Raw genomic sequence first — 22,809 nt, forward strand, 5'->3', positions numbered from 1 at the left:
GAGGCCGGAGGAAGCGGCCGTAGTGCGGGCGGCCCGGGCCGCGGCGCCCCGAAGGCCGCGGGGGCGGAGGCCTCCTGCGGCGGCTGCCGCCGGCCGCCCCGCTCGTGGCGCGCGGTTATTTCTCTCCTTTAAAAGTAAGTTATTTTCTTTTATGTCCTGCTTTATTGTGGTCACTGGGCTGCGACGAAGCTATCTGAAATCTGGCTGGAGAAAAAGAAAACAGTGTTAAGGGACTAGTGTGCTGGGCGCTTGCAGGTGAATAGAATTAAAATAGGTATTTTTGTTTYGGAAGCAGGCATGAAGAGAAATTACTGGAGAGGTAAAGAAAAGCATGGATGGAGCAATCGCAAACGAAGTTACCATCACTGTCGGTACAGAAGAACCAATCACAGTGACTATGCAGAAAGGCAAGTATATGCTATTCGTATTTAAGGTAGGTTAAGCTGCTAGATGTGATTAAATTTGCTGGTAGCTGTCCAGAGATGTGGTGGTTGTCACCTAAAAATCGAGAGGGTAGTATTTTTGTTATCGTATCTGTCATCAGAAATGTTCCTGTTAGGAGTGGAATTACACTGAACTTTAGAAATTCATCAGATGCTCACAACTGTATTTTGGTTCAGTGTTTCTTTGAACTAATCCTCTTGCATTTGCCTGATCTTGTTTTGTAAGCTCTTCATCAATATGCAAAGGTAGTTCAGGGAAGAAAAATGAAGTACTTCCCCACAYATTCGTTTTAGCCTTCAGTGTCTATTACTGTAAAAGCTGTCATTTAGAGACACATTAAAAGTGTCTCTAAATGTTTAAAAATACTTTAATAATGTACAGTAGAGTAGGTGTTCTTGCTATATCTAGCAGATCAGGTAACTGTAACAAAGAGGGTCTTAGGAATAATTCACTGCCTTGAAAAATGACTTTTTTTCTAAAAGTGCATCTTGAACTTTAGAACTCCTSCTTTTCTATGTTGGTCTCTCTTACAGGAGTAGTATGGGCTATTAGTCCTGCTTTAGTTCCCTAGGCATTTTTTTGTGTGTGTGTGTGAGAGAGTGAGATAGAGTGCTAATGGAGCAACTCTTTTTGTAAGAAAAATTAGAAATATGAACAGGCTCTAATTCAGTGAATATAGATTAAAAATGATTTTATTAAAAAACTTTAAGTATTCTGATCTGGTGGGATTTTTTTTCCTATTGAATTATTATGTTCTTTAACTACTTTAAGCTTCTATAATGAGTCAGTTATAGAGCCTGCATTAGAACTAGATGTGTTATTTTGTTTTTAATAAATTGCAAATCATGTAAGGCATCCTGACCTAATGCTTATAAGATGCCATGTAATAAGAACTGTCTTGATAAGTGAGAATTGTACAAGTGACTCAGAAAACATCCAAATCAAATTTTGTTCATCAGTATTGAATGTATTTATTCTAATGATTTCAAAAAGAAATAAGCTGCAGTTACCTAGAATCAACTGCAGTAATGAGGACAAAAGTAGAGAGGGTTTTTTTACTCAAACTTTTCCTTTGAATTTTTGTTTAGCTTCCTTCTTTTAGAACCTCATCAGCAAGATTTGTGTCTCAAAGATGATAGCAAAATATTTTTTACCTGACAGCAAGATTCTGTATATGCTGTCTCACTTTCTGCTGTAAAGAGTTCCCGTGTTTACAAGTCTTTGTTTTGTTTTGTAATACAAGAGGAGCTAGTAAAATGCCAAGAATTAATGTTTTGCTGAAGTGTTAAAGGCGGGTGTATAATCAGAATCCACCTCCAATATTTTAGCAAATAATAAAGACTCTTAAGATGTTGATGTCTCTAATGTTCTTAAGAGGTTGTTAGGCTAAACGTTTTTGCTGTTTCTTTTTTATAGTTTAGTGTATGCTGATTCACACAGTATACTTATGACAGTCCTGCGAAATTGCACTCATTAACATGATAGCAAACTGCTTTCAAGAGCCTTTGCAGTAAAGGTTTATAGGACAGTTGTGAGCCTGTCTTGAAGGCAATACTATCTTTTAGACTTGAACAGGAGACGACACAGTCCCCAGTGACTGCAGGCCCCAGCAACAGTGAAAATCCTTATTCCAGTTTAACCCAGAACTCTGTAGCACCAGGTAAGAGACCACGTTTACTGGTGAAAAAATGAGTGTCTATATGCTAATTGTGTGAAGAAAAAGAAAAAGGAGTAATAGGAGTGTTAATATTATGGTGTTAAAGGAAGGATATAAATGGAAAAGTTTGTAGATGAAAGTGATATTGGATGATCTAAAAAGGTATAGTAGGTGGGGACAAATATACTTTAAAGCCTACAAGCCTTTGTCATGTTTGAAAACTTGTGTGCTTAGCCAAGCTGATTAGCTTGAAGAAATAGGATTCTCTTTCTCTCTATAAACCTGTCTTTGGGAAGAAAATAACTTTTGTTTCTTTTCTCATATGAGCTGGAGATGTTATAAAATAGATCTTTCACCAAAACCTGCTAATAAGCAAAGAAAATAAGAGAACATACAAAAATTACAACCTGTGTCCAATATTCAACCTTTTTAAAACTCAGCTACCCACAACTTTAGAAAAAATATAAATTCGTGTCTATTCCTTCAATGCATTTTCTTATCTGTAAGAGGTATTTTCTGATGGCTAAATGGTCTATTTGTTCATTAATCAGGGAGGCAGCCAGAGAACTTAATACAGTAATTATACTATTGAGGAAGATACCCCTTTTGCATTCCAGTTTCCAGGCTCGTATGTACATCGCTAATAAAACTTAGCTTGGAGTAACATATGTTTCTCTGAAGTGGGAAAGTCCTGAAACAGTACTAACTGTATAATATCTTAACAACAGAAAGAGTTTAAACTGACCCTCTTATGTATCAACCCATTCATACTTAAGCCTTTTAGAAATATGTATCCTGCAAAGCATTTGTTGCTGTATAATCGGTTTAAATACACTGAATGCTTGCAGTGTTAACAACCTTATTGATGGATGCACTAACTCTACACTTTTTTGACCTGAATAAATCTTGGCTGTTTGTTGCCAAGCCAAACCTGAAAAATGTTGACAAGGAGATGTATTTAAAGTAATCTGGTTTTGCTGCTGTTTACAATTCAATTTTTAGTAATAGCAAAAGGTTTAAATACAAACTCTTGAAATGAGGTGAAGATGTTAACTTTCACCTTTTTCAAATAAAATCCTTTACCTTGAGGCAATCTGCCATTATGAATCTGTCAGAAGTGTTTCGCCTGTCTAGTGTGAATTTACCCAGATAATGAAGGACTAAAATTGAATGCTTCTCTCTTCTCAATCCATCTGTTGAATGAGCATCTGTATATTGTCAAAATGTACTCTTGCTTGTATCTAAATCTGTCAAATGTATTCAGGAAAAGGTGGCATGTTCTGGGAAGTGAATCACTTTATTTCCATTTGGATGATGCTTAGCTGCCAATTATCTCACTTGAGACTTCCCTAACTAGTCTTTTTAAGCAACAATGTCCCCTCATGACTGATTTATGAAGAACAATCATTTCTGTTCTGCAGCAAAAACCTTTTCCTTCGCTTCTCTGATCTATCTGAATTGTCTTGCTGGCATCCCTTCTGTACTTGTGTAATGACACTGCATTTGCAAACTTTCCTTTAAGTGTCAGCAGTTATTTGATAAGAGGTAACAGTGTCATCTGTTCCCAGTCTGTTTATCATACTTGAGACCTGCTGGGAGCAAGAGCTTTGAGCTTTGTAACCCTTTGACATTCCTGTGAAGAATGTCAAAGAAACTTGTTATCCACATGACTTTTGCCTGTTGTTTGCCACTTTAAGAACTACCAGGATTTTACTATGACTCGGAAAAGAACCGCTATTTTCGTCTACTGCCTGGGCATAATAACTGTAACCCACTCACCAAGGAGAGCATTCAGTACAAGGCGATGGAATGTAAAAGACTGAGACTCTTAGAAGAGGAAGAAAAACAAAAGAAGGTATGGCCTGAAAAAGATTGAAGTTAAACCTCATTGTGTTCTAACCCAGGACAGATCAYAAGCTAAACTCCTTCAATTAAGCTGGCTGGAAAATGAGAATTCTTTTTTGCTGAGAGTTTGGAGTCCTTGAAGTTCTTGAAGAACTTGTTTGTCCTACACAGGAATGAAAACAAGCCATTTCCAAAACTAAATTTGTAAAGAGACAGGAGCTGTGCTCAAAATAGCAGGTAGTCCAATAATTACACTTAGAATATTGGATGCCGGGTTTCAAATCCCTGCTTGGAATCTGCAAAGTGTGGTCTTAATTGTAGATTTTCTACATGTTTAATAAACACATTAATTGTCTTCTTGGACCCTGAGAAACAGTACTCATGAAGTTCTATTGAAACAGCAAGTCTGTGAAGAATTCTTATTTTTTGGCAGGAAAAAACAAAGTTGGTGTTACCTTTATCATCAAAAGCATATAGACTTTCCAGGCATAAACTTTAAGGCATGAAGTGTTACAGCAGAGTAAATATTGGTGAATAATATCAGTAGTCTGGGTAAAATACTGAACAAGGGTATTTTATAATTACTTGAAAACCAAGAGCTTTGTAGCTTTACAAGTCAGTAGCTGTAGCTCAGCTTAAACATGCCGAGTGTTAAGTGCTCTTGCTTGGAATGAGTGCAGTTCTGACTTGAGCCAGCAATTCAGCTCTTCCATCTTCACTATGAAAATGCTACAGATGTCTCCTTAATTCAGCTGTTTCCATGAGCAACTTTAGTTTAGTTTTCAAAAAGCTGCTTGCCGGGTTGTTTTCAATGGGAACTGTGGACAGAAACCTTTTCTCAAAATCTGGCTGTCAAATCAGATGTCTGAATCAGGGTCCCAGATGTAAACATTTTGACTTAAACGCTTGCTCTGTCAGAGCGTTATCAAAAAATTTTTACTCAAACTCTGCCAAATATTCTTTCATTTGCTGTCTTCAGTATTTAAAGTGTTCACATGAAATTTTGAAGTGTTGTGCTAAACTGCTTCTCCATTCATCACAGTAAGACTGCATAGTTAGTAGCAGTCTTGTGGTGATGGAATGTTTTGCTGTATATAAAGAATTTAAAGTGTTGCAGTGAAACCAGAAGGTGATGTCACACCTCTAGGTGGTACTGCTGATTATGTCAAGTACAAATAGTGACTAGATTTTTTTCAGTTTTTGTATTTAGGAGCACCTGGCCTCCCTCAGATAATTTGTTCTTGATTATATTTCTCTTCCTTTTTGCATACTTGCCCTAGTAGACTACAGAGGTGATACTGGAATGTGTTTTACAGACCTTTTTGTATTTTTGTATATAAATGTAGGCTAGAGGAAAAGTTAACAAAACATCCTAAATATCAAGGATCTGTGACTGCCTTTGAATCATAAACAAGCAAATAACTGAATATGCTTCCATTTTATTCTCTTTTAGAAAACAGCTAGGGCTGGACTCAACTCATCTATGCTGTTACATAAAAGGCAGCTGGGTTTGCTCAGCTCCACAAGTTATTGCAGGTAAAATGATTTGAATTCTTTTCTGTTTGCATTACCAAGTTCTGCAGTTAGTGCAGTTTTTCCCATCAGTTTGGTTTTTTTTTCCATCCCTTTTACAGACTAGTCCATGAATTAAAAGTAAGCTGCATGCAGAGGAGGAAGATAGACATTCACAGTCCAGATTCCTCAGTCGCTGGAACCAACAATTTTAAAATAATTGTGGTATGTTATGAGATCTGCTAAGCCTTTAGGATTAAGGGAGCCTGTCTTCACTGGAAATTCAGGCTCTTGTATTTGAATCCCACAGCTCAGATTCTGCTTTCAAGGATGCATTATTTGGGTTGTATTAGTTCTCAAAAACTGTGCTGAGTAATTTTTATAAGAGGTAAGAAGAGGCYGTTCCTTGCCTAGAAAGGGGAAATGATGAAAAGGAAAGATATGACAATGTTTTTTGGAGCTGACCAATCTGTTCTCTTCAGAAGTACATAAGAGTCATAATTAGTGGATAGTTGAGTGGATAATTAGTTTTTCGTGTTTTTTTTTTTTTTCTTAAGGGAAGACAAAGAAAATGAAAGAGAAGAATTTGTGGAGTAAAGAAATCTGGTCCCTAAAGTCTCTCTAGATGTCAGGCAGTTCCTACTGTTTTTGATGGTACTATGTGTGCAAGAGAGGTTTCAAATGCAGGAAGTTCTCATATACCAGCTTCCAGCCTTGTAAACAGAGCACTTTATGAGTTACCGAAGCCAGAAGGGGGTGGCATACTTAATGTTATAAAACAAAAATTGAAGTGCAATGCCAGCTGTTTCACTGCAGTGTGATCCAGTAAGAGGAGAAGGTTTGTGCAGTGTAGGAGAATTCCAATGTCATAGTTTGTAAGACTTAAAATTTGTTGTGCTGAGCCCTTCACAGATACCAGTCTGTGTTTACTAATTATCCAGAGTAAGTGGCCAGAATGGGTGTAATTGGAAGGAGTATTTCTTGTTGGTAAAGGACTGACTTCTAACTTACTGAAAGCATTTTCTGTGCATGTATATACAAAGGTGGCCGCTGTGTTTTAGAGATGAATACAAAGTGGGTGGTGGTGAAGGGATCAGAATTAACGTATTTCTTCAATTTAGACCTAATCCAGCTACCTAAAATTATTTTTTCTGGTAAGTTTTCAATGTGACAATGTTTTTATTTTACAGGCAGATGTCGCTTGTGAGCGGATATTCACTGTGAACGATGTAGAACATGGAGGGTGTAAATATGGTATCATCAATCTCAGTGGTTTGGGGAAGGAGTCTCTCACTGTGGAGATGTATGACAATCTCTACTTCACAAACCGCAAGGTACYGTGTTCTATTCCTGCTCCCTTTGGTTGTATTCCCTAGACGCTGTCCTTAAAGAAGCAAAAGTAGAAATGCCTGAGGACTGGGGAGTAGGTTAGGAGGAGAGAATAGAAGAATCTGGCAGTACGAAGTTCTGATAAACAGAACTGCACTAGTCTTGTCTCATAGTTCTCTATACCAGCCTTAGCTCTCAAGAGCACTGTCCTACACATGTAACAGAAAGCTATATGGAAGGTACCACCTTCGAAGGATCGTGCTTACTGCAGAGTTGCATTTGGCAATAGCTGACAAAACTAATGTTGAAGACTAGAAACTACTAGGATTTGTTTGCTGCTTTGGTAAAAATAAGTTTGGAGAAAATTTTTATTCTTGAACGGGAAGAATATTTACAACAGGCTTCTGTAATCTCTGCATGTTCACATCCTTTTTAAGGATGCTGCCTTAAATAACAGGATACGCTCCAGTTGCCTCAGTTCAGATTTGGACAGGCTTCTGAATGCTGCCCTGTCTCTTCCTACATTTAGGAGGAGTATAAAGCTAAAATTAAAATGTTTTGTGTGCCATTACTGGGCTAGTTAGTGGGATAAGCGTATGTGCCCAGCTCTTAATCTCATGTCACCTTTGCATGGAAATACCCTTTCATGAGTTGTACAAGAGACCACAAAAATGATATGTCTTCTTGTGTCTGAAGGTGAATTCTGTGTGCTGGGCGTCCTTGACTCATCCAGATTCTCATGTTTTATATCCTTTTAAAAATGCAACATCTACTTTCAATAGTCTGCATCATGCTGCACAGAAGACATTAACTTTCAGGAAGAAATCTCACATACTTTTCCCAGAAATAATATTTTCCTGAAAAATAGAGAAAGTTATGAAAATTGAAAGAAGGCAGAATTAGTGAGACACAGGTAAGCTGCTGCTGTGTAGATATATTTAGTGTTGTTCCAATATTATAGTTGGTAAAAGCCCACAGTTGCTACTGTGGAGACTTCCTGCTTCATTAACGGTGTAGATGCCATATGGAAAATGACCACTCTTTGAAAGTGGGTTGACAGGTTTCTCGTCATTGTATTGATGTGGGAACAGGGGCTGATAATGGCAGCAATTTACTGGCATCACAGTCTGCCACTTTCAGTGAATCTTCTACAAATTTGTCTTAAGAGAAAAGGAAGATTAGTGTTATGGTASAGGAAGCAGTGATTGAAGATGAAGAATCACAGGAGAGAGGAAGAGGGTTTAATGTGGGAGATGACAGACAACAGATGTACCACTGAAGTATCAAAAGTGAGGATGTTATATGCAAATGTGCGTAATTTCTCCTGGGAGAAGCCATGAAATTCAGAACTGATCCATAAAGTGGCAGGAATCCATCAGACTTGCTCAGAGCTGTATGTGAGTTGTGGATTGTTTGATTTAATTATCGTAGGCTTTCATGTAGTCGTGTCACAGATTTACCACACTGAACTCGAAAAACAAGTTTAAAATCCTATTCATACTTGCTGTAATGTTTAGAAAGTGTTTCAGCATAACCTTAAAATGAGGGTCCTTGCCTCCTCAATGTGCCTGCACCCCTTTGTACAACCCATCTCTCTGAAAAACAAATCTAACATCATCAGCACATAAAGATGAGAAGAATGATCCATGATGCTTTTTTTTGTTGTTTGTTGTTTTTGTTTTGGTTGGCTGTTCTTCTTTTTCCTAGAAAGAACAGGAAATGCCTTAGTATTCCTCTTGCATTCTCTTTCTGGGTAATGTAAGTACACAAACTAGAACTGGAGTTCTTTCTATCCCTTCCCTATGAAAAAAAGGAAGTGTTGAGGCTTCATTGTAAGTGTGAAGTACATCATGGGTCTCAGAAGATGCTACAAAAGGGAAAGTATTGTGAGCTGCTGTTGTGTCTAGAATCTTGCTTTTCCCATCTATAAACGTGAGGCAACCTAATTCTTTCTAGGCAGAAATCATTTGATTTCCTTAACTCAGTCCAGCAAGCTGTGTCTTATGGGAATTGCAGAAACGCCAGGCTGTGCCAGTCTGCTTCCAGCGTCATTGTTCAGCAACTCTAACCCAGGTAGGGTGGAGGGGTTGGGGTTTTTGTTCATTTTTTAGTTTACGATAGCAGTTACAGTATGAACAGAGCATGAAGGAGAGATCACTTTTATATTCTTTTTCTGTAGTAGTTGGTGAGATGGAAGTGAATGGGTCGAAGAACTGACCTGAGGAATTAATTAGTAAGCAGCATTCATGGTACTAGTTTATTTTTAGCTGCCAGTGGTGTAGTCTTCGACTTTCGCATGAGAACATCTCACTTACAAAGTGAGATTTGAGATTTTTATGTTAGTAGCTCAGCCTGTAATTAATCTATAGAACCTGCAAACAACAGGTACTCAAATTTTCTTATGTAGAATCATTTTCTTATTTAGAATCGTTGCAGAATCCTTTCTTGTAGTAGCTTCTCAAGAGTGTTCAGTGGATTAATCGAATGAAAAAATTGTTGGTAGATGTCTTGGCCCAAAGCTCCCTTTCAGGCACTGGACATCACACTCAGTTGTGCATAAACGTGGTTGATTTTGAGAATCCTAGAGTCTTAAATCTATAGTATTTGTATGTTTGGTATTTTTAGGGGCAGAACTTTGTATTCATTGTACATACTTCTGTATTAGCATGGTTTTGACATCTATCACAGTAGAGAGTCCTCTAACCCAGTGACCTGATGAAATCTGCGGTAGATAAAAATGTAAAATTGCTCTATGACTCATTTAATATTATTTCTAATGCTATTTCTGGAGGCTTAAAAGACAGATACACAGGACTAGCATGAGCTGGACAAGTCACTTTTGGAAGACAGAGGGCTACTTGGCCAGCATGCCCTACTGCTCAGTGAAACATTTTAAAGCCCTGTGCCGTAGAAGCCCTGAGTTCCATCGAACTCCTGTCTACTATTTCCTGTTAACAGCTTTAGGTATTTCTAAGTGTCATGTCATGCCTCAGTTCACTCTTCTGAATTGTTATGAGGGACCATTGCTAAGTTGTTATGGGGAGTTAAGTAGAACTTACACCATGGTTTGTTTTAGACATGTCACCTGTGTTGCCAGACATCAGGGTGAGCATGTTGGACATGCCGTTGAAGTCAATGACGTCAAGTAGACTTTGGCTGTTTAGGAACTATCTGAGTAAGAGTTAAATCTAGGTGTTGTCACTTACTCAGACCTGTCTTCTAAAACAGAAACAGGACAAGAAAAACAGGAAGGAGATGATTCTAATCTATCTACACCCCTTTCTTTTTTTCTTCTATTTCTCTTCCCACTTCTTAATTCTTTTGTCTTCACTGTTCTGAAAACTTTCAGGGTAGGCTTCGGCTAATGGATAGGTTCTAGAGTAAAAAAATGTTTTCTGTTTCCAACCCATATAGTCTTGAAAAAATGGCAAACTTAATGCTGTCAGGCAAGTGTTATTTTTCTCTTCCCTGCCATGGCCAGCCCTCCAACTACTGAAAAGATCTTAGTGTCCATCATGATCATCTGTCTAGTCTACAAGACTTTAGTTTACAATCATGAAGTTCCTTTTTGTGCTGTCTCTTGAGTAGCACAGGGATACTTGACTGGGTAACATTATGGGTCTCCACTTCCAATTGCGGTGTTGAGAGGTGTGGAGATCAGGAGAAGCTTTCTGAGTTATCATCTTGTCCTTACAATTTTATGGATGCTTCATGTGTTGTTCCACTTTCCTAGGAGATCGACCTGGAATGCTGTGCAGCTTTAAGATATCCACTGCCTGGTCCTGTGCTTGGTGCCTGAATCCCCAAGCAGACAACTGCTTCAGTACAGGTGAGCTGCAAGGGTAGTTACCCTCTTTATCTCAGGGAGAATGACTTCTTGCACTTAATCTCCCAGCTGCTTCTCACATCACAGCTAAATGAACATAATCTGTCTTCTTCAGGCCTGACACGACGAGTTCTTGTGACCAATGTAGTGACAGGGCATCGACAGACATTTGGAACCAGTAGTGATGTCTTAGCACAACAGTTTGCCACACAGGTAGAAAGAAACATATACCCTTAATTTTTTCAGAGCTCTGTCTCGTTGATGGGCTATTTGTTCTGCTTGTAATAGAACTTATTGTACTATACAAAAGGTTACGATTACAGCTACTGTTAGACAACTGTTCTGCACCAGAGCTGATATGCTGATATGATCTGGTGCACAATGGAAAAGCAAAAAACAAACAAACAAACAAACAAAAAATACCTGACTTCAAACTCCATGGCAACAGGGACAACTTTGTTAAATATGGAGAGGTAAAAGGAAATGAAACAACTGTAAAGAGCAACAGTAAGAATGCATTGTAACATTTGAGAAGGTGTTCGTTTTGTGCCAGATGAACTCAAAATATTTCACTAACGCTCTGTATTGTTCCCATTTTGCAAGATGCAGACCACCCTTATAAAATACTAATTGACTTGTTTGCAAACCCTCAGTAGGAGAGGCTAACCTGGAAGGTGAGGATTCCAATTCCGATTCTGTTATATTAGATTAAGTTCCTACTAAGTACCAAGCTGAACTTTTACAACTAAATAATTGAAGTTTGAATGGAACTAATGAGTTGGCTGAAAAATGTTGCAGTGTGTAATGAAAGCTCTTGTTCTTAATGCCAATGTTAATAAAATTGTGTGACAACTGCAATGGGGAGACCTCAAAAGCTTGACATGTCTGTTGTCTGTAAAACTTAGTTACTACATTTCTTGTTTCATTTATGTACCACATTTCTTCTTTTTCTTGGATTCTTCCAGACCCCAGTGCTGTACAATGGCTGCCGTTCAGGTGAGATTTTCAGCATTGATGTGCGTCAACGCAACCGAAAGGGCCAAAGCTGGAAAGCAATTCGTCTGTTCCATGACTCAGCAGTTACATCTATTCGCCTTCTCCAAGCTGAACATTATGTTATAGCAGCAGATATGGCTGGAAAGGTACCGTTTTATGGCTTTTAGAAAGAACTTGTTATTGTTCCTTCTGGTGACTGGGCATTGACAGGTTCTTATCCAAGGTCTGAGGGAGGACACCCATTCTCTGGAGAAAATTGCTGTTCTCTGCACTCTCTCTCGCTCATTTGTCTCCTAAACTGTTGGCCTGAGACAAGAGGTTTATCCAGCATAAGTGATTAATATAAAGCATAAAGATTTTCATTCAATGCAGTAGTTCAAAGGAATTAAGATTTGTCTGAGGCTCTATTAGTAGTCTTTGGTATAAAGTAAGAGAGACTATTCTTTTTCCACCTCACAACAGACTTAGTAAATTAAGCACAATTTCTTTTTTTTTTTTTTAATGCTTTCCAGGAACAAGTATTTTCAATGGGTATTCACGTTGTTGGCTGCCTAACTGGGTGGCAGTTCCATATTTTGATCCATCTTGCTCCTTACTTCCAGGTGCATGTATTTACCAACTGCCAAGTGGTCTCTGCTTTGTTAATAATGCTCTCTTTTGATCAAAAAATTACTTGAACTTGTAGATAAAGCTGTGGGACCTGAGAACAGCAAAATGTGTGAAACAGTACAAAGGCCATCACAATGAATATGCTGTCCTCCCTTTGCATGTAAATGAGGAGGAAGGACTTCTTACAGCAGGTAAGTTGACTTTTGTCCCTGTACTTGCAGTGCCTGACACTGATTTCTTGTGCCTGAGGAGTGTTTCTTAGATGTAGCTTTTGCAAACTGTAAGACTTGATTCTTTGGAACAGATAGAAATTTAGCCTTAGACAAAACATAATAAACTGAAAATGAAGAAATATGGATGTGCTCTTACTATAATGACTCCTCTGTGGCTCTCAACTACTTTATCTGCTGTGTCCAGTAAAAGTGCTGTTATCTTTTTCCACAGCAGGTCTCAAGAGTAGAGCAGAAAATACTTGATTTTGATATTTAGAGAAGCAACAGAGAAAGAGGAATCTTAAAATAATAGCATAATACACAGGCAAAAGACCATGTATATTTTTCTTTGATGCTTAAGTGGGTAGTGTGCTGATGAACCGAAGCATTGACATGTAAGCATAACTTACCCTTGTGCCCTGTCTTTACCACTCATGTTTGTTTTGAATATACTTGGCTTCAATTTGAGATTATTGTTTATACATTTACAAGTAAATGAACAATTATAAATGAGACAAAGCTCCTGAATCCTCATGGTATAGCCAAGTTTTTCAAAGTCACCATGAACACAGTAACCTGTTCTCTTTGGATTTTTCAACAAGTGACGATGAAAATTCTTTTTAATTTGATGGATATTTTTTTTTTTTTTGCCTAGGAGCCTGATAATGAGGAAAGCATTTGAAATACTGATTTATCATTCCTTTTATTGACTGTTAAGAAATGCATGTTTTTCCTGCCTTTGCAGTATTCATTGTAGAGTTTGTCTCCTAAAATGTTAATAGGTGTTTTGCTTGCTCGGTATGTGTGGGAATGGGCAGTTTTTTTTTAACCATAGACCTCCTGCTTCTTTGATGAAAATCTTGCAGAGTTCTGCACAACACCTATTGTGTGGTGTTGATTTTTTGATGTCCTTTCCTCTCCAGTTGGTCAGGATTGCTACACCAGAATCTGGAGTCTGCAAGATGCCCATCTGCTCAGAACCATCCCTTCTCCCCATCCATCATCCAAAGATGCCATTCCCAGCGTGGTGTTTTCTTCAAGACTTGGGGGTAGCCGAGGAGTTCCTGGCTTGCTCATGGCTGTCAAACAGGATCTCTACCATTTCTCCTATAACTGATGCAGTTGCTATTCTTGACAGACCTGGGATACAAAGCCACCATCCTATAGGTGGCTTAAATTGTTAAATGACTGTGCCAATGAGTCAATATATGCTGTTGTTGCATCTGCTTTAGTCATGAAATTCTGAACCTCCTTCAGCAGGTTCAGCAAACCTTGCTCTATACATCTCAGACATATTATAAATAAAAGCAGAATGCTGATTAATTTCTCAGGCAGAATTCTGCCTCTTTGACATCTAGTTGTAAGCTTTGAAAAGCTGGTAACTTGCAGTGAGGTGCTGACTCTCATACTAGCTGGACTTCCTGTTAAAAAGCTGCTCAAACTYGTTTAATCAGGAATGTGTATGATTGGACAGCTGTGGCTACATCTACATTAGCAAGTCAACTGGTGCCACAGCATCSATTAGCAGAACAAAGCAGATAGTGCTGAGATGCTGACATTATAGGTGTCCTCAGGTTTTGTTTGGACTTGCTCTGGTCTGGGTCCCTGAAGCAGCTGTCTCCACTACTAGTAAAAGCTATTTTCCTAGCTTTTGCTGGTAGTCCTCTGGGAGGGGCCCTGCTAAACTTTGACCATCTCAAATGATGGTAACATGCCACTGCCCTGACACCCTTTCCTCTAAAAGGTATTGCATATAGAACAAAGCCCCATTCCTAGTTCAGCACCCTGGCTGGATGTCCCTATTAATTTATCATAGAGCTTCCTAACCAAGTCTCRACCTGCTTTGGCGTTTGGTCGTCAGCTATGCAGTAGTCCAGAATGACAGGCCTATTCATGCAGCTGTAGCTGATTCTCAGAGAACAAGAGCCTGGAGAGACCCCATCTTCCTTCAGATGAGATCACACCTGCTGGGATGCAGGGCTTTTGAAAACAGCTACAAATGTGACCCTTAGCTGCGAAGTTAGGAGCCAATATTTGTATTTCAGAGTGATTGTCATCTACTGGAGTCTCATTACTGTGACTCCTACTAATCAGTGGTAACCAGTTTGGGTACTTGCCCTTGCTGAACCTCAGAAGGTTCCTCTCCACCCAACTCTCCAGCCTGTCCAGCTCTCTCTGAATGGCAGCACAGCCCTCAGGTGTGTCAGCCACTCCTCCCAGCTTGGTAGCATAGTCCAGTGCATCCAATGCCTGGCCCAAGGCAGACAGTGATGGCATTAGCCCTTTCCATCAAGGGCTAATGTAACAGCATTCAGATGCACACCTGTGTCATCAGGCATTCTGCTTTCTGTGGGGTTGTGGGATCCTGCCAGGTGTGCGCGTGCGCGCGCACACACACACACACACACACACACACACACACACACACACACACACACACACACCCCTTAACTGCATCCTTGCTGCACTGCGTAAGATGGAGAACATATTCAGATGGCTCAGTGAGATGGCAGTGTCTGAGGGAGAGGCTAGGTGTCTATGTTCCCAATACTATCTGAAATCAGGTGGATGCTGCATGTAGGTGAGCCTTTATTGGCRCAGGAACAACAAAGATGCATTTCCCTGATGGCTATAGGTGCAGCCATTGGCACAGTTGGACTACCTAGGGTAGCATCCACACTGGGGATACTGCCCCTTTCTTCATTGCAGAGAGGTGTTTTTGTGGCAGGCATCTGGGGAGGAAGGGGCTTGCAATTCCATTTCAAAGCTTTTGCGCCCATTCCAGGAACTTAAGAAAAAAAAAAGTGCTAATACCGTTCTCATTTCGGTGCATCCTTTCTCTATTTCATCCCCCTCCTAGCATTCACTTCACCATGTCTTTTCAGTGACTATAACTACTTTGCTTCCAAGGCGCTTCCTGACTTTACTGTGTGCTGCCCTGCACGGGGGGATCTTAGAAGTCCTTGCTGACTGGGCCAAGTAAGTGGAAGGCATCAGACAGGCAGGCGTTTTACCAGTGAAAGGTGTTTGGGGGCGGGGGGGGGCACTCACTCTGCGTGTACAAGCAGAGGCAGGGAATAGTGGTAACCACTGGTACTTAACTGTAAGAGTGGTACACTGGACTTCTGTCGCAACACAAAGGATTGAGCCTTAAGGGCTGAAGGCTGCTCTGTTGGTTAATTAAGACACTACCACCCCCACAGGGTGCCAAGCAATCCTGTTCCTGCCCTCAGAGGGAACCTTCACCACCACTCCCCCAGCTGTGCAGCCCACCCATCCCTTTGCACCCCCAGGAGTGGCCAGAGCTTAAGGACGCTTCTGGAGCGTATCATCTGTCTTGGCTTTCTCCAAAAGGAATCCAGTTTGTGCACCCCAAGGACTCTACTGTGACTCAGATGCACAGCRATTCCCTTCACAAGTGCGATGCTAACCTGGGCACATGCCTGGGGGGGGGGGTGGTATTCTGCAGCTAAGCATCTGTTCAGGAAATAGGTGACTAACACCATCCCACTGCAAGCTCCTAATGGTACTGCTGATGATCAGCCCTGAGCTTACACCTTTACAGTTACACTGGAGGGCTTTACATCCRTATGCTTGCTATTAAACCTATGATGTGGTTCAAATGCTTGCAGGCAGCAAACCACAAGGATCACAAACTCTCTTCAATCAAAATAATTAATTCAAGAATCTAAATTAGCTTTTAAGTTCTCTTCACTGCTCTTAACTCCACTCGTGCCTGTTCTGTGAGAATAAGACCCTGCAACAATTGTGCCCAGTTGCTGTGGGAAACACGAACTAGGAACTGTGGTAGAAAGGCATCGTACGTAACTAACGACAGTTTGTTTCCCTCAGTCTCCCTTTAGGCAAAGCCTGTTATACAATAGAAACTCATTTGGCTTCTACTGGTTCGAGGAGCCAAAGAAACACACGTGTCCCCGCAAACCCATTCACCCAACYGGGGCTTTTGCAAGAGAAAGGAGAGGGGAAGCAGGGGGAAGGGTTTGGCTTCAGCGACAAACAGGCAGCAGAGAGGCACTGAAATACCCTGAATCAACCATTTCCTCCTGCAGCAGTAGCTAGGACCCCAAGGCAACTRAAAAAAAAARGGGGGGGGGGGGAGGAACTGCAACACCGTCCTGCTCCGGTGTCAGAATAACCCTATTCCTTTGCCTCTGCTTGCCAGCAAGGACTGGGTCTAGCAGGAAACTTCAGAAAGGCCCAAGTGCTCCCCAGGTTAGTCAGGCTGGGGCATCCCTCGTTCAGCAGGCACCACTCGGTCCTCTCGGCTCRCTGGGGACAGGAAGGCTGGGAGCAGAGCACCGGCCTCTCTTCGCTGTCYGGCCTTTACTGACAGGCCGTAGAGAAAAAAACTTCCAGTTTGCAGAAGAGCACATAAAATCCTTTAGGTCACATACGGAACTTTTAAATATTAACTGCTTGAAACCTAAACTACAGTTTTAAGTGTCTAAAGGAGAGAGGGGAAATGGTTTTGGGTCCAGAGGGGTCATTTCTTTCCAATTACTCTGATTTACTGCAATACATGGCTTCACGGTCATTCTTCCCTGAAGAATACTGAAACTAAGATAGTTGAAAAAAATTATTTTACTAGTCACAATTTCACTCTGGCATTTTTACATTTTGAGCTTAATTATCTAGTACTGTTAGGCCACCATTAAGCATTTGTTACAAGGAAGTGGGAATTTAAACCCAAATACGTTCATATATGCTTTCTRTATGTCCCATTGCAGTAGCTGCTTTCAGAAAAGCTGTAACGTGGCAATGGATAATTCATCTTTGGACCTCAAATCTTCAGCTGCTGGAGCAAGGTGACTGCTTGTACACACTACATCACCCTATGAGCAGAATCTAGCAGTCAGTATCAACGCAAAGTATTTCCTAGACACGATTATTTGGTGGRAGGAGGGGGAAGAAGCTGTTTGAAGGAGAGTTAACCAGAGAGTTTAAAGCACTTTACAAACAAACTTTTTGTATCAAAATGGAAACCAAGTCATAAAGCAGATGAGTAATTTTAAGTAAGGTCTGAAAATATAACCAGGGTCATTTGCCTTTTCTCATTCAAACAACTTCTTTCCTACCTGCAGTTCTATTAATACCACTACAAGCTGCAAGGCATTCTGATGCTTTCCTGCAAGTCATCATCTGTATGTTATACATACRCTACTGCTTCTCTGTCGTTCCCCCCCCCCCAAAAAAAAAAAGAGATCTAGAGCTGATGTAAAATTACCTCTCAAACAGAACAAGAAAGATTTAAGCAGCACTTGAACATGTCAGAAATCAGTCAGCTTCAAAATCTCCAAATGGTCAGTCATTTCTGTAACGCTGCAGTCAAAATACCTCCTACATTAGAGAGCTTTTCTTTCTTTAATACCTTGTGCCTGTCTTGCTTTTTATATGTTTGTTAGAGTTATATCCAATAAAAATGAAGTTACAAAGCTGAATACACTTCACTTTTGGCTTAAGGTAACTGATTAGCTGCCATTCTGGTAACATTTATTAGCTTTGACACACTGTACTGTTGATTTTGAAAACCCTCAGAGAAAGTTTTATTTATTTTGGCATCGCCATGATGGCATTGCATATGTATCTGCACTACAAACAACAACATTTTATGACATTATGTGGGGTGACTGACAGAACATACATATTGACATTGCTTACCAAGAAAAAGTGCTCAGCCAAAGGGGAGAGGGGGAAAAAAAAAATCAACCAGCTCTATCACTTGTCCAAATTACTCTCTGTTTCAAATTACTGGCAGGCAAAGACAGATCTGTTGGTGCCAAGTTATTATACAGCCAACGGCAGTAAATTAAATGCAAGGCCGAAGCTCCGGCAGGTGGAGCTCTAGTGGCTGAAAACATCCGTTGACAACAAAACCAGGACGGAGGCTGCAAAATGAGGTGAGACTGGTGCTTAAACCTCACTGGACTGGTTATGCTGGAAGTAAAAGGACATGAAAAAGAGCAAATAAGGTCTGTATGACCAGGCAGGAAGCCAGAGTCTTGCAATATCAGAACCCAGGCTACTCGGAGCAACGAGAGTCCGTGAATTTCTCAGCAGGGGCACAGCCGCAGCAGGCAGACGCCGAGCGTAAACGCAGAGCAGATCCAGCACAGCGGCAGCGATCGTTTTAACCAGATGCTGACATCAGRAGCTAGTGAGGGTTGTCATGTTTTCCAGAACGCAGCCAGAGGTTCAATTCAGAAGTGACACAAACAGAATCATACATGATACATTGGCAAACCTGAGTAAGTGCAAATCAGCCGGTGAGGACTTGGAAAGGAGGATGGGCACATAGGAGAACCAACAGGGAAAAAAAAAATCCTGACAGCAGTTTTTCCCAACACATCCATGCTGCTCTGCCCTCTGTTTCCCTAGCTACAAATCAAGTGCACTGTGCCCCTGGGATGCATTTAAGCCCAGTTTGGCCCAAAGGCTCCGGGCAGGCAGTCCAACTGAAAATGAGCAGCTCTACCTGAGGCTCACATCTCTCTGCTTCACAAAAGGGTAGGAAAACCCACGTCACCTATTTGAAGGAGAATCTTCCACTTTCATAACCGGCATAGGTACCCACAACAGGAATAAATCCATTGGAATAGAGCAATCAGATCAGCTGCATTTATTTCTCTATAAATCTAGACTTGGTGTTTTGCAGAGGAATTAGTTTTTCACTGGGGCATGCCTTTAGGAATATTTTGTACATCAGTTAATTTCCATGATGCTTATGTTATTCGTATTTTTCATAGCGTTTCCTATATATCTTATATATATATATATATATATACACACATACACATATATACATATATATATATAAATATATATATATAAATATATATATATAAATAATACATTGAGAGAGAGAGAGAGGATTTCAGAAGAGATGCAGAGTTTGCTTATCTACCAATAACCTGTCATCATATTTCTGGCAAAAGAACAGTCTATTTCACTCCGTAACTCAAAACATGCTTTTATCATGTGACATCTCAGACAAACCAAATTTATTATCTTACCAAGACAAAGTGCTCATTTTAACCACTGAAATATTAATATTATAGTAAACTCAGGTGATCCAGAGGACAGACTATCATCCTGACCAACAGGAACTTAATGGTGAATCATTAATGTCTCTGGTAAAATACACATACTGATTTTCTGGAAATTTCCTGGAAAAAAGTCCTCCTCCACCCCCATCCCCTTTCCTTTTAAAGAAATGAGATTTTCACATTCAACATTTCAGAATTTCATTCCTCAGTCCTATCTTGCTAAATATATATATATATATATATATATATATATATAGTATGGATGGATACATATAAAATACTAAGCTAGTATTCTTCACATCTCACACAGGAGTCGCATTAGTGTCAGACTCCTTCCGTTCTGGCACGATGAGACACACTCAGGCTCGGGCTTTTGCAGAGCTCCAGAAAGGCTGCCGTCAACTGCAGACAGGTTTTGCAAAAGACTCACTCTGGTTGGATGCTACCAATACCTCTAAAGGCAAAGTATCTCTTCTAAGAGTTCATGAATAAGGAATTCTCACAGGTTTCTCCTGCCAGTATTAAACCGTCTTCGGAATGACAGTTCCACTTCAGGCACCAGATGCTCCCATGTTATTTACTTTAGTGAGCTTTTCAGCATTTCTACTTTGTTTGTTTACGCTTCCTGTACAGCTTTCTGTTCAAAGACATTGTTTGGAGTCCTTAAGGCTATAAAATCCTAATGCTGTTAATACCAGGTAGTGTTGGGCTTTGCTAAACCATGCATCTATCTCCTTTAAGTAGCTGATCTATTTAATTCCCGCATTCTATACTCTATGTACTCATAGCATACAGTACTATCAGAAAAGGGAAAAGATCTGCTCTACAGAAAACAGCAGTGTACTTGGTATTTTACGCCTGTTTTTTGGGGAGGTGAGGGGTGCAGAAACAACCCAGCCCTTTCCACGTTGTCTGAAAATAGTAACACCAACCCTGCTGCAGGTGAGCACCAYACAAGAGATTTCAAACAATCGGTCAAGAACGGACTCTGTATCAACAAGTTGCTAAGCTACTAAGATCACTTACGTACTAAAAAYGTATGACAGGTTTTTTGCTCTTAGACTGAGCAGTAAATCTGACTGCAACAGAGAAAAAAAATCAGACAAGTCATTGAAACAGATGCCAAGGATTTTATACAAGGAACGTCACGGCTGCTTTCTCTTTGTGCATCAACATGGTAGTAAAGCTGCATGCATGAACGGCACACAGGGCACAGCYTACGAACCAACAACACATCGTAACGGCATTGTTCACCCATTAAAAAAATAAAAAGACTTTGAAGCACAAGATTATGCTGAATGTGCCGGATGTCTTTTAAGAGAGGACTTCTAGCCACTCTTCTCATGCCCCCYCTTGGGCAACTGTCAGTTTACAGCAAACTTTGCTTACAAAAACAGTATACAGTACCCAGCAAACTTAGCCAGYACAGAAGGTGTCACAGAACATCTTCCAAGTCTACTTCCATGTGTAGGCTGGATGTAGTTGTGAAAGGGCAATCACTTTGCAAGCATGTTCCTTCAGAGACAAAGTGAGAACTACTTGTTACAAGGAAAAAGCCAGTACACTTGTTCATAAGATAAAGTCTTTTATAGCAGTTAATTTAGTAATACAGTCCTAAAATAGGGTGKTGGGCACTCATCTACACAAGACCACATTTAACAAGCTAAGGGAAAAAAATACCACAGTTCAGGACATTGGATCAAACTCCAGCCAATCCAGAGGCGACAAGTCTCCTCTGGCGGAAGAATTCTTTTCCATATAAGCCAACAAGGGAGGATTTCAGGCAGTTCAATCCACAATAGTCTCTTGCTTCTTTATCACTGGAACCACAAATCCACAGTACAAGACAGTGTTAGTTAAGTGGTCTTTCGGATGATAAAATCASTGAATTCAACGCAGTCCTTTACTAATAAAGGATGAAGTCCAGTAAGTGCCACTTGCTGAGAGCAGAGAAGAAAGTTTCCATTTTCCAGGTGGATTTGTAAATTCTTATTATTAGAAAAAAAGATAAGTCAAATCTGTGCAGTTTCTATGCAACTACATCTGTGAACACGGAGGCTCCATAGATTTAGAGATCACGTAAAGAGGCAAAAAGTCACCACAACCCAAGGAACTCAAACCTCGTATCTCAGAATTGCCTATGTAACCTGTCTCTTGTTTTGCTCCAGACAAAACTTAACTGCAACAAGTAGTAGAGAAACCTGAAAAAAAAAAAACCTGAGTGCATGAGAACATTGTCAGGGAGAGTAAGACCTTGTTACCTTTTGATMTGGAACTGAAGCAGAAATGGCAGATTCCGAATATGTGCCATACCTTTGAGAGCRGTATTAGTCTCTACCAGGGAACTTATTTCAAATTGATACCTCTTGCACTGCAAGACCACTATTCATATCAGAGTTCAAACACATTTGCTGATGAGTCTGGCTTTAATCTTCCAGGGACAGAAGAACAGCACTTCCTGATGTAGGGTTGCTCCCATTATTAGATGGGATCATAAATCAACACTGGAGATGCTTGYGATTTCCAGGCAGTACAGAGTGCAAACCTTCCTCCCTTCCTCATAGGACACCATGATCAGCAAGATCTTCCAAAAGAATAATCAGAAGGCCATAAATCTGATCCAACATATCAAGGAACAACATCATCCATCATTTGAAATAGGAATTCTCAAAGCTTCATTAGTCAACTGCATTCTTAATATACTAAATTACACATAGATACATATATGTATGTATATTTAAATTGGAATAAAATACACTGGATTTTGGTTTGTTCATGGGTGAGCTCCCTCTCTTCCCCAGCTAATTTGAAATTAAAACCTGAAGACTGAACTCAAGCTCATTCCCAGTGTTCCAAGATGGATGTAACACATGAGAGGAGGCCAGAAACATGCACACTGGCTGCAACAGGTTAAAAGATGAAAGGGAGACCAGATATTTTTGTTTGTAACCCTGAGAACATAAAGAATTGCAAAGATCTGGAGAAGAACCTGGGGTTAAAGGTCACCAGGCTTTTTATTGCAGTTAAAGCAAACTCGGACTGGGTGATCCCATCCACGAGAGGGAACTGCTCTGCGGTCATGCGAGCATTCATCACAGAATCCCTGGCCACAGGCCCGACAGTGGTGTTTGGAGAGCTTGATGCTGAATTCCTTCCGGCAGTTGTGGCAGTGCAGGATTTCATGGTCTGGTACCCAGTATGCAGGTCGGGCAGCATCTTTTACCAGACCTTTGGAGGAAGTGGGAAGAAGAAAGAAGGAGAACAAAAGAACATGTCAACATGAGCACGTCAAGACTGTTTTCATTTTTTAATTCG

The 22,809-nt window shown here is 40.3% G+C and overlaps 2 protein-coding genes across 3 annotated transcripts in view; one reads left to right on the forward strand and one right to left on the reverse strand.

Moving 5' to 3' along the window:
- The first annotated feature begins 6 nt into the window (after window positions 1-6).
- DCAF4 (DDB1 and CUL4 associated factor 4) lies at window positions 7-13,760 on the forward strand. 2 transcript variants are annotated; one of them, XM_085299828.1, is made up of 14 exons: window positions 7-134; window positions 293-407; window positions 2,010-2,104; window positions 3,799-3,956; window positions 5,400-5,482; window positions 5,581-5,683; window positions 6,649-6,792; window positions 7,484-7,533; window positions 8,781-8,860; window positions 10,521-10,616; window positions 10,729-10,826; window positions 11,579-11,755; window positions 12,295-12,409; window positions 13,354-13,760. In XM_085299828.1, exons 2-14 carry the CDS (start codon window positions 298-300, stop codon window positions 13,545-13,547), a joined length of 1,503 nt encoding a protein of 500 aa, XP_085155954.1. In that variant the 5' UTR covers window positions 7-134; window positions 293-297; the 3' UTR covers window positions 13,548-13,760. The 2 variants fall into 2 exon arrangements, with proteins under 2 accessions (XP_085155954.1, XP_085155953.1); XM_085299827.1 differs by having other exon boundaries at window positions 296-407.
- A 6,841-nt stretch (window positions 13,761-20,601) lies between these two features.
- Window positions 20,602-22,809, reverse strand: part of ZFYVE1 (zinc finger FYVE-type containing 1) — a 28,721-nt gene continuing 26,513 nt past the window's right edge. The window contains exon 12 of the mRNA XM_085299829.1: window positions 20,602-22,722. Coding sequence (XP_085155955.1) covers window positions 22,490-22,722 — 233 coding nt within the window. The 3' untranslated portion in view covers window positions 20,602-22,489. The remainder of the gene's footprint in view (window positions 22,723-22,809) is intronic.

This window comes from Rhea americana, unplaced genomic scaffold, assembly GCF_003343005.1.
Source record: "Rhea americana isolate MKP2758 unplaced genomic scaffold, rheAme1 scaffold_155, whole genome shotgun sequence".
NCBI lineage: Eukaryota > Metazoa > Chordata > Aves > Rheiformes > Rheidae > Rhea > Rhea americana.